A 12,506-nucleotide genomic window follows, 5' to 3' on the forward strand; every position below is an offset into this window, starting at 1 on the left:
TCTGTTTCTTTTCACATGATTTTCTCAGATATGGGTTTGTGTTTTTTTTCTACTACTGTTCATTAATTTCTTGAACATCATTGATGCATTTACTGGTGCAAGTTGAATTTTCATGATAATTTGAATTTATTTTTCAAAAATATATGCCTGTTTGTTTGTTCAACGTTGTCTGTTTTGGGTAGGGTTTTTTTTTTTTTTTTTTTTTTTTTTTCAAGATATGTTGCTGATTTTTTCAAGGTATAATTGTTTTTTTTAAAGCTAATTTTCTTCTCTTTAGATGAATTTTTCAGATGGGTTTGTGGGATTTTTTCCCCTAGAACTGATTACCATACTCTGAAAAACCCAATAAATGCAAGATTTATATATAATTTATTCGACTTGCACATTAACTTTCTCTAGTAGCTCCGCCCTTCTCACCGAGAAGATAACTTGCATGTCAGTGGTGTTATCTATTCTCTTTATTTCTATCTTTCCCACTCCCCATGATGGATCTTTTACTCTTCTTTTTGGAGACATAAAAGGGAAATTAAAAAAACAAAAGACTAGCATACTGAAAAGAAAAGGAGCACAAACATGGAGCAAGGTTTTGGTTTTGGAAAGAAGACTTAATTTAGTTGAGTTTATATAAGGAATTAGTAGATAGAAAAGACTCTCATCAAAAGTTGAAAATTTTGTTTAAATGACCCAAATGCTTATTTTGAGATAAAAAACAAAGAAAAAAAACAAGCAAAAAAAAGAAAAGGAGAGAAGACAAGAGGAGAGAATGCAGAAAGGTTGGGAAGAGGCTGTCTTACCAGTTTGATCTTGCAAGATAGCTCTGATGACAGTGAGAGAGTCTAGAGTATATATGGTGTGAAATATGTACGCACTCCGAAAAAGAAGACGACCATATAAATTGCAAAATGACATTCTTTTCATTCAAGCCACAGAAATACCCTTTAGTAAAGACAAAACTTAACCCATAGGGATGGTAATCCGCACTCCCATGCTTTGGTAATGGCAGTAAACTTTGTTAACTCTATAAAAGCTATTTAGCGAAGTGCAAAATAAAGAGAGGGGGGTCATTATGACAATCCACTTAGGGCCCATGAAATCGTATTTTTGGACAGATAGATCATTTGATTGCATTATGAGTAGGAGTGCAACTTGAGTTGGGCTCAACCCGAACCCAACGGGTTCAATACGATTTGTATCGCGAGTTGGGTTGTGGCATTTCCGCAATTTGGATTGGGTTAGGGTGGGAAAAGCCAAGCTGATTTAATTTTTAGTTGGGTTAGGGTTGAGGCCTTGGGAACCGACCCCACCCGAACCCGACCTCCTTCTAATTTTATCAGGATTATGTTTTTATTTTGTATTTTTATGTTTGGCCCTAGGCTAATCTGAACCCGATACGACTCAACCCAACCCGATTTTACTTAGTTGGGTTGGGTTAGGGTTGAGAGATTTAGAGGTGGGTTGGGTTAGGTTTGACCGTCCTCGGCCCGAGGCTCGGGTTGGGTCAGGTTATGGTTGAGAGAATGCTATCGTGCGTTGGGTGGACTTAACCCGGTCTAGCCCGACCCATGTTGCACCCCTAATTATTAGAAAACTGTGTTTTCGAAGTCCAAAGGTCTCCTCTATGGGCGGATTACTAGCAGTCTAAAATCCGCAGCTTATAGTGAGGCCCACAGGATTAAAGGTCTGAATCACATAAACAATGCAAGATTAATCACTAATAGTGAAAGAAGGAAGGGTGGCAATACCAATCCACCCGTGGTTTATTTATGACATAAAGAAAAGGGAAAAGTACGGAATGTGAGCTAATGTTTGGAGTAATTACGGATTGCGGGCACCTTTTAAAATAAGAAAAAAAAAACGGGCTAATCTTTGAAATCGGGTTGGAAAAAGACCCTGATACCCTTCTGACATAAACAAAGTCATCCTTTTTCATTACTGCCTATTAAATTGGCATGCTTCACGATGATTCTTTTGGTTCGTTTGAATCGGTATTTAAACCGAATGAACCTTGAGTTCGTTTCTGTCTTGGTCGTCGGAAATAACTAGAGACGGATGGATGCTTGACACGTGTTGGAAAACTTAATTTTTTTGGAACGCTAACGTTATTGAATACTTTAGTGCGCAGCGTTATTATCTTTTCTCACTTTTCTTTTGGCTTAGAACGGTAACGTTATTGAATACATCTTTTTTGGCTTAGAATCTTTTCCCTTCTCTTTTGGTTTAACGCCGGCTTACCCGTTAATTACGCCGGCGTACACCCTATTTCCGTCGGCGTACCCCATTATTTCCACCGGGTACCCATTATTTCTCTTTTGGCTTAGAATCTTTTCCCTTCTCTTTTGGTCCTCATTATTTCCGTCGGTGTACCCATTATTTCTCTTTTGGCTTAGAATCTTTTCCCTTATCTTTTGGTCCTCATTATTTCCGCCGGCGTACCCCATTATTTCTGCCGGCATACCCATGAATTTCGCTGGCGTACATCCTATTTCTCTTTTGGCTTAGAATCTTTTCCCTTATCTTTTGGTCCTCATTATTTACGCCGGTTTACCCCATTATTTACGCTTTCCGCTGGCGTACCCATTATTTCCACCTAGGTATCCATTATTTCCGCTGGCGTACCCATGAATTCCGCCGGCGTACACCCTATTCATCTTTTGGCTTAGAATCTTTTCCCTTCCTTTTCCTTTTGGTCCTCATTATTTACGCCGGCTTACCCATTATTTACACTTTACACCAGCGTACCCCTTTATTTCTGCCGGCGTACACCCTATTTCCGTCGGCGTACCCCTTAATATGCCGGCGGCGTACTCCTAAATCTGGCTGCGTTCTCAGCCAAAAGAGACGTGAGAAATAATAAAATATTCAATAACGTCGTCGTTCTAAGCCAAAAGAGGCGTATTCAATAACGTTATCCTTATAAACCAAAAGCGAAGTGAAAAGATAGAAACGAACCCAAAGCCAAAAGAGACGTATTCAATAACGTTATTGTTCTAAGTCAAAAGAGAAGTGAGAAAAGATAATGATTGACTTTGGGTTGTTAGCGTTCCAAAAAGTTTTTCAACACGTGTCGAGCATCCATCCGTCTCTAGTTATTTCCGACGGCCAAGATAGAAATGAACCCAAAGTTCATTCGGTTCAGCCATACGAACCAAAAGAAGCCTCGTGAAGCGTGCCAATTTAATAGGCAGTAATGAAAATGGAAGTTGAATGATGTTTCTGTCGATGTTAGAAGGGTATCAGGGTCTTTTTCCAACCCGATTATTTTGAAGATTAGCCCATTTTTTCTTCTTATTTTAAAGGTGCCTGCAATTCGTAATTACTCCAAACACCAGGCCCCATTCCGTACTTTTCTCAAAAGAAAACTAAAATGGTCATTTTTGACACATTGGTGGCACCTCAGTAAATGCATTTAAAAAAGGGCAAAGTGTGTGATGCGACTGTCAACTGCACTAGCCATGATTTGCTTTGATACAGACACCCGGCTGATTTGCGACACCTGGGTTTTGCTGTTTTGGGGGAGTTAAAACGATGGATTTTAAAAGGATCAATTACTGTTACATGCTGGACAGTTGAAAAAATGACGAGAAAATGTCGAGTTTTGAAAAAACACGAAGAAATGCTATTTTATTAAAAAATTACTTTTTAGGATGAAAATACTCCTAACTTTACTTTATCTTTCTCTCCTTTGTTTTTACACTTTATCTTTCCGGCGATAGAAGCCTTCTTCTCCGGCGAAACATCTTCATTTCTCCAGCATATGCTCATTTGTCTTCAGAGATTAGAAGGAGTTCTTTAGAGACGCCCCTTTCTCATTTTCTTTTTCTTCCTCTAAATATCTAAAATCTCATTATCTTTGTAAGTATTTTCCCTTTTCTAATGGCTGTAGCCGTTGCCCAAAGAGCTTTCACTAGGCAAAAGGGTAGTGGAAGCCAAAATGGTACTCGAAGCAAAATGTAAGTTAGGCAAAAATGATAGTCGAAGCCCCAAAAATGCTAGTTGAAGCCAAAAAAAAGTTATTCCAAGCCAAAAATGATAGTCGAAGCAAAAAAAAAAAATGATAGTCGAAGCCAACAAATATTTCTCGAAGCTAAAATATATTAGTTAAAGACGAAAAAAGTTCCAAATGTTACTGGAATTTAAAAGTTTTAGTCGCAGCCAAAAACATGCCAGTCGAAGCAAAAAAACCAGTTATTCGAAGCCTAAAAAAATTTAGTCGAAGCGAAAAACACAACGGCGAATGTTACAGGAAACACATTTTTCACTTCGACCAAGTAATTTTTGGCTTCGACCAAGTAAATTTTGGCTTCGAATATCCTGTTTTGGCTTCGAGTACCTGTTTTTGCGTTGAGAAGAAGAGGGGGAGATCTCTGAAAATAACTAATCATTTGATGTCCATTGGATAGCACGAAAATGATGAACATATGACTTTGCCATAGCATCTCTTTTACAAGTTTAGAAGTTAAGAGAGGTAGTGGAGTTTTCCATTAGCCACAGTAACACAACAAAAAATTATCAAATGGGGTTTCTCAACATGTCCATAATCCAATTTCTCCTTCTCATCTTCCCATTCTATTTTATTTCTCTGCTCACATGACAATATAAACACTGATAGATCGGTGCTCTTGGCTTTCAAGAAAGGCATAGTTGTTGATCCTCAGAATCCCTCAGGACAAAGGAGCATCTGCTGCCAGAGAAATGAGATGTTTCGCCGGAGAAGAAGGCTTCTATCGCCGGAAAATCTCGTCGTTTCACACAAAATGCGTCGGAGTAAAACCTAAAAATGAAATAGCGTAAAACCTGCAAGTAAAAGAGTAAAATGGTAAAACCAAGAAGAGAAAGATTAAAGTAAGTTGAGGGGTATTTTCGTCCCTAGCAACATTTCTTTTAATAAAACAGAATTTCTTAGTGTTTTTTCAAAACTCAACATTTTCTCGGGTCATTTTTTCAACTCTCTAGCATGTAACAGTAATTGATCCATTTTAAAAAAGGGAAATTATGCTCGACCGGTTTTTACCGGTCGGCCACCATATACAAAGGGGGTTTTGAAGGTTCCTCTCAAACCCATGCATTAAGTAGAGCCCACAATTGCCACCCAAGCCCATGCATAGGGTGGGGCCCACATCATTTTACACCTCTTATTTTGATGAGGTGGGGCCCAATATTTTTCACCCATGCACAGCATGATTCCAGAAGACTAGTCTAACAATTTCCACTAATTAAAATATCTTCCCTTTGATAAAGTAAAAAGCAAATCCTGATTTTTTTCGAACACATTGCAATACCCTGTTCGGGCAAACCCCAACACAAGTATGTCTTCATATCATTTTTCTTCTCCTAAAAATCCCAGTCTCCCAGAGATTTAGGTGTGAAGGATGCAAATTTTAAGGCATAGACCAAGGTAAACAATAGTGGATAGACAACCCACAAAAGTAAGCAAATTATTCAACGAAAATGGGACTCGAAGCACTTGAATCTTGTCATTGTCTTGGCTCTTTTTTAATACAGCAACAGGGACAAAGAGTTGTGAAATTATTGAAGGGTTGTTGTCTCTCGAGGGTTTTCAATTATTGAAGCCATACATATTTTTTAGTTGGGGAGTTTTTTTTTTATACAGGTGGTCCATGTGATGATGGTTGTAAAGGTGGGATACATGTGATGTGATGTTAGGCACGCATGAACACATGAGTCATTTTCATGTGGACAGAGTTGCGTGAGGTGGGCCCATTGGGCTCTTGGTGATGGGGAGGAGACATGTTTGGTTTGTAAAGCCTACAAGTCCCAAGTTAAAACTGAAACATGAGAGTATCCCCTGAGAAAATTATTTAGGTCCGGTTGATTTTGGATCCATAACTAATTATAAACCAATTTGGAGTCCAAAACTGATTATTATACTCAAAATTAAACGTAACTTAAGAGTCCAATAATCAGTTTTGGACTCAATCAATTATCAAAATCCAAAGACCCAGTTCTGTTCGTTTCAAATTGTGACAACCGATGGTGAGGGCCCCAACCGATTAGTGGCCCAAAATTTTGTTGGGCCAATAATCGGTGGGGGCCCTCACTCAACCCCTCACCATCGGTTGTCACAATATGAAACATACAGGGCCAAAACGATAGGCCTTAGGTCCCCTATTTGTTTTGAATTTTGAGAACCGATCATGAATCTAAAACTGACAATTGGACTTTCAATTATGTTTAGGCCCCATTTGTTTGACTCTGAGAACAAATTGTGAGTCGAAAACTGATCACTAGGCTAAAAAAAAAAATGAAGGTATCCCAACCAACGTAATTACACCATAGCCCCTGCTTCCCCAATAATCAGTTTTGGACTCACAATCAGTCCTCATAATCCAAAACAAACAGGAAATTAATTTTATAATCGGTTTTGAACTCACAATCGGTTCTCAAAATCCAAAACAAACAAAGGTTGATTGATGCATAATGGCCGGTTCACGAGAAGGTGAAAGAGTCTCCATCCACATCTGATGGGGTAGCAGAAGCCCTAACCATGAGTGTTAAAAAATTATGACACTCTTGAAAAAGAAAAAAACGACTCAAATAAAAAGTGAGTCCAACATAGAAGGCTTTATGTTCGCACCTGAATGGGAAGCTACACAACCATTCCTCCTGTTATGAGTGTTGTCTACTCTATTATTCTAATGATGGTGATTTCTACAAAAAATTTCTCCCAAAAAAGAATGAAATTATGGAGACTCGTCAAGTTTTTGGCAGAATCTTCCTAGAATAAGATGAAAAAAGGTCACATCCAAAAGAAATTACATGCAATGAAAGGGTTTGCCTTGGCCTCCATTTTGAGCCTTTGTCAACTGCTAACAGTGCATGAAAGGGACATCCATGTAGTAGGCCAAAATAAACCCCTAATATTCTACATAAACCACTATAGATCAGAGTGTTAGGTTCATAAGAAATTGCTTCCTAAGAGATTAGGTTGATCTCTACATCACTCCATGAGAAACATGCACTCTTATCTTTCTTTTTAAATGAAAAATACATTTATATCTTTTCATTACGTTTATATAATTTAATGACCGAGTATAGGGCCATAATACCATTGACCATTTTTCCTTCATGAAGATGAGGCTACACTGTAGAAATAGAGATGCTACCCCATGTCTTGTTTGCCCTACATTTAGAAAAGTAACAGTAAATCAGGCAGAAGATACATTTCGCAACTCACTTGACACTGTAAATTCACAATAATGAAATGACAGAAACACATACTTCGGTTAAATTTCAAGAAATGGAAAAATCTGTAGTCTGACCAGCAAAAGGATTCCCCAGTAGTCACCCAGAAATCAATCTAAGACCTACATCTTCGTCTTGGTCAGCATTGGCTTTGTCCCACCTCAGGAGATGGCTATAGATATAGGGTGGCGTCCCCCATGTCTTACGAAATTCAAGGGATTTCACCTGAAAATATGATCATTAATAGAGGAATGTTAGCCTCAAGGGGCTTCTATACTATAAGAATTCGCCTTCTTATAGTGGCTTTTACCTTCACAACCGGTACAACCAAGACTCTCTCTCTCTCTCTCTCTCTACACACACATGCAATGTGACACCGGCTCCTAAAAAGATCCAAACCAGTCACTTGGATCGCCATAACAAAAGTATAATTAAAATAATTCATTTGGATCGCCTTGCTGTAAATAAGGTTGGCCCAAAAAGTCATCTCCAAAGGACAATTCTAACTCTCTGATCTCGGAGCAAGGTACTTTATTAAAAAAAAGATCTGTAGATGGGAGGGCTAGGATCATTCTTTGGATTTGATTTTTGTGGCCAAACCTATTTACGATGGGACGATCTGATTTCAATCTTCATATAGGGTGGGTCACACCATACTATTTGAAAAATACAATTAAATATGTGCATAAAAAATTCGTTTCCGTATGATGATCCTAGCCCTTCGATCTATAAAGGAATTCTATACTATGGAAACATCTATAGATCAGAGGGTTAGGATCATCCTATGGATATGATTGTGGGGGCACAACCTATTTACGTTTTGGCTCATCAAATGGATGGTTTGGATCTGGTGTGGGCTTACACCATATAAAAACTCTATATTGTGTTGATTGTGGTTAAGATCATCCGATGAAACGTCTCTATATATTGTGTCGATTGTGGTTAAGATCATCCAATGAAACGTAGCGCAAAAAAAAGCAACAGAACTAGAAAGTCTCACTTAAACAACTGCAATTCTGAAATCATATATCCCTAAAAACTTAATTCCAATATACCCTATAAAATAGCCGTTAGAGAGATTTCGTCAGATTTCGCCTAAATTTCGGTTGGTTTGACATTTCGGTTTCGGCATATATTTTAGACCTAGCCGAAATCCCAAAATTTCGGCCAAAATTTGGTAATGACGCGCGAAATGTCGATTTTTTGGGCCAAAATTTTGGCCCAAATTACCGAAATTTCAGCTGAAAGTTTGTAAAGGAATACATTTTTTTTTTTTTTTTGGAATTTTGCCGAAATTTTGGATTTCGGTCGAAATTTAAAACCATGACTTAACGCATTCCGAAACCGAAATTTAAAACCTTGATCACATACATGTTGTTGTTATTGAAAGAATAAAAATTAGGAACAAGAAGAAAATGATCTTAAAAAAGGGATGTCCATTTGTGGAGGGAAAAAATGGGCAAATCTGTCCATTTTTCCCTCCACTTTTGGATGGGTTAGGATGATCCTATAGACCTGATTTTTGGTACACATCCTATCCATGTAAGGGCATTTCAAATGAATTCTTTGGGACATCCAAAAAATGTGGGCCCACATGAGTTTATGACGCTCGAGAAACACTTTACTCTTATTAAAACATTTATCTTTATAAATGTAAGGGTATTCTTTGGGATTATATAAAGAAGAGGGGCTTAGATATGAGAATTTATATGGTGGCCGACCGTCAAACCAAAGGGCAGAGAGAGAGAGAGAGAGAGAGAACTCTTCCCCTTGATTTTTTTTATCCAAGTCAAACCCTCTTTTTTGACTTTTCCCTTAATAAAAAATTAAGGGGGTTGAAATTTTCTCTCTCCGCCCTTTATATATAAAGGGCGGCCACCGTATAATTTATCCTTAGATATAATTTTTAAATGGGCAATGATATATTTGCACCCCTGTAGGATGATTAGCACCACTTGTGCCCTAAATTTAGGCAGACTTTTAAAATGGGCGATTATATAGTGTAGGTGATTCGCACCCCTGTAAGATGATTCGCACCCTTTTTTTTAACGTCAATTCACGTTAAAAGGGGTACGAATAATCCTACATGGGGTGCGAATTTATCATTGCCCTTTTTAAATGGATGTTGCTACAAACTTACAATATTTTCTTTCATGGGATATTGTTATAAAAATCCCTTCCTCTTACTATTGCACGGTGGACCAAACATTTCCATGTTCATCCAAAATATCATATGATCATGATCTTGATCAGAAAGATGCTTATCCAAAAGCCCCCATAAATACCCTCTTTCTTTACCTTAGCTTTCACATTTCATCATGCTAGAGGTTCCTCCTTCTGTTCATGTGGTTCCTGCATGATTTTCTTCCCTTCTTCTGACTTGACTGTGGGTTATGCAAGACTCCAAATGGTGGCTGGTCCTTTCTTGGGTTTTGAAGTTTGTTTATCTTTTTCTTTTAGGCTCACATGAGTGAGATACCCTCTTGGTTTTCACACATGCAACTTCCTTTAATTAGCTCTTTTTGGATTTGTCAGTGGTTCTTCCATTGACTGTTAGTCACATGGGGAAATGGGTTTTGATTCATATGTTGAAAAATGCAACTTCCAACACTTGTTTTTAATTCATTTTTCTTCTCAAAGGTTATAGCAAATTGGCTCTTCCACTCTCTCTCTTGTAGATTCCTAATTATTTTGGGGTAGATGAAGGAATTTCCTAACTGGGTTTTTTTATTTGTCTACTTAGCTTTTGTTCTGGTGTGAGGGTCAGAGATTTTGTTAGGTTTGTCTTTGTAGCCTAGAAGTAGAAGCTGGCAACATGGGAAAGCTGAGTCTTGGCAGGGTGTTGGATTGCTTTTGTCTTTCTGCTTGTTCAAACTCATCTTGTTTTTGCATGAACTCATTGGATACCCAAGATGATATTGAGAGGAAGGCCCTTATTGGAAGTGAGGCAAGTCAGATGGTGAGAATTAGGGATGTTGTTAGTGGAAACCAGACACTGGCTTTTCAGTTAAAACCCAAGGTGATGTCTATAATTTCCTCAATTTCCTTTTAAGTTTATACTTGTCAGGAAAACCAAGCTATTCATACTAGTTTTGGGTTTTTATTCATTTGGATGTTAGACATCCCCAATGGCAATACAATGCTTGCCATGTTGAGAAATTGAGAGAGATTGTTATGAGAGAGATGGTTAGGTTTCATTTTCCACTCTGTAAATTTCTGATATTTTCTTCATTTCCATTATGGTATTTTGAATCTTTTATGTTTTTCTCCTTGTGGGTTGTGTAGATGGTGGTCTTAAGGGTATCCATGCACTGCAATGGTTGTGCAAAAAAAGTTGAGAAACACATCTCAAAGATGGAAGGTATGAAATTGGCCATTCTCTTTTCACTATATTGTCTTATGACTACTAATTCAAAGTTAATCACCAAATGATCATTCAATTTTGAAAAGAGTTGTTATCAAAAGGTCCAAATGAACCTTCTGTATTGTAACACCATCCTCTTAAACCTAAAAATTGTAGCTAAGCTCCCCTCATTTAAGAAGAAAAAATATCTCTAATTTATGTGAATATTTGGGTTTAAAAAATAACAAGCTTATGAAAGATATTATGATCATTTTGAAAAAATTTGGCATGATATTCTGAACGTTAGCATTTTAATTTGCAGAAAATTGTTACCACGGTCATTTTGCAAGTGAAAAAATAAGAGTAGTTACTAACTATAATGGTATTTTTGAGATAATGTAGGAAAGAGGGTTAAATTATAATTGCCAAAATAAAGAGGATGTTATCACATCATATAAGTATAGGGAAATGTTATCCACACTACTGTATTTTGATGAGGGCACTCCTAACTTAATTAAAAGTATGGTATGGCCCCCACCATAGGATGATCCAAACCGTCCATTAGATGGGCCACAGCCTAAATTGGTTGTGTCCCAAAAATCATTTCCATAGATTGATCCTAACCCTCCGATCTATAGAGCGTTATGATCAACCCTCTAACATTCTGATCGGAGGGTTAGGATCAACCTATGGAAATGCTTTTTGGGGCACAACCTATTTAGGCTGTGGCCCATCTAATAGACGGTTTGGATCATCCTATGGTGCGGGCCATACCGTCCTTTTAATAAAGTGAGGAGTGTCCTCATCAAAATACGGTAGTGCGGATAACATTTCCCTAAGTATATTGAAAGTCCAATTACTTTCGCCTCTTTTTGGAAAATGGTCCAACATAGCATGTGCAATTAGGGGGGATGTTTCGTCACTTTTCAACTTTGATTAGGTATGTAGTTTGTAGCTTTTCAAAAACTTGCTTCGTGTCTCAATGGTGACTTCTTGGTTAAATTTTAAAACTTCATAAATTTTGTTTTTGTTAATAAAGTTTATGAAGCATTGAAATTTGACCTTACCAAATGTTGGTGTGAGTTGTTGTCACAATTATTTGATCAAGGTTGGATTGTCAAGTGTGAGGTCTACCACTTGCTCACATTTTATTAGAGGTGATTCCCCCATAAACAGAATGGAAAAAATAAAAATAAAAATTTTAATTCAAAAACTTCTAATAAATTTAAGGAGGCAAAATCAGAATACTACTTCAACAGATTCTTACATTTTTCTCCTTCAATTATGCCCCAGTGTCAATTCTATATATCGGCTATCTTATTTACAAATAAGGACCGATCTTGGTTTCAGTCTGCCCTTAATCACCACTAATCAACACAGAAGTGGTGATTTTCCAAACCACCAAATTAACTTCACCGCCGTTCCTCGTAATATGGATAATTGGATTGAACTTCTAAGTCATGAGTATAATAAATCTCTCTCCTACTTGAAATAATGTGTTAATCTCTTTATCTCTCTCTAGGTGTGACCTCCTTTGAAGTAGACTTGGAGAGCAAGAAGGTGGTTGTTATAGGAGATATTCTTCCTTTTGAAGTGCTGGAGTGTGTCTCCAAGGTTAAGAATGCAGAGCTTTGGCCTTCTCCTTTGTGAATAGGGGAAGAGACACAAAGCCCCACTTTTAAAATTTTTGCTCTCTCTCAAATCTAGGGGAAGGTAGTAGGGTTGCAAATGAATAAGCAAATCTAAAAGTAGCTTCAAGAAGGTGGTCTAGCCTCTCTTCCCCTATATTGACTCACTTGTTTCTTTTTCTTTTTTCATTTTTTCCTTTGTTGGTGGTTAAGTTGTTGGTTCTAACTTTCCTTCTACATACTGATGGGGTAAGAAATGTACATGATGAAGGAACCAGAGTGGAAATGGCCATTTATATCTTGAGATATATATTTGGTAGCTTTTTTCCTAA

At 37.6% G+C, this 12,506-nt stretch overlaps 1 protein-coding gene across 1 annotated transcript; it reads left to right on the forward strand.

Annotated features, from left to right (window-relative positions):
• The first annotated feature begins 9,399 nt into the window (after nt 1-9,399).
• Nucleotides 9,400-12,506, forward strand: LOC143847001 (heavy metal-associated isoprenylated plant protein 45-like). Its single transcript, XM_077355648.1, has 3 exons — nt 9,400-10,222; nt 10,489-10,564; nt 12,069-12,506. Exons 1-3 carry the CDS (start codon nt 10,019-10,021, stop codon nt 12,194-12,196), a joined length of 408 nt encoding a protein of 135 aa, XP_077211763.1. The 5' UTR covers nt 9,400-10,018; the 3' UTR covers nt 12,197-12,506.

Source organism: Tasmannia lanceolata, unplaced genomic scaffold, assembly GCF_043159265.1.
Source record: "Tasmannia lanceolata isolate RefF3 unplaced genomic scaffold, GAP_Taslan_0.1 ptg000015l, whole genome shotgun sequence".
NCBI lineage: Eukaryota > Viridiplantae > Streptophyta > Magnoliopsida > Canellales > Winteraceae > Tasmannia > Tasmannia lanceolata.

Bases quoted from the DNA above. Each gene is read 5' to 3' on its own strand.
- LOC143847001 (XM_077355648.1), top strand. From the start codon at position 10,019: ATGGGAAAGCTGAGTCTTGGCAGGGTGTTGGATTGCTTTTGTCTTTCT. The intron at 10,223-10,488 runs GTGATGTCTATA...TGGGTTGTGTAG, and splicing joins CTTTTCAGTTAAAACCCAAG to ATGGTGGTCTTAAGGGTATC. The intron at 10,565-12,068 runs GTATGAAATTGG...ATCTCTCTCTAG, and splicing joins ACACATCTCAAAGATGGAAG to GTGTGACCTCCTTTGAAGTA.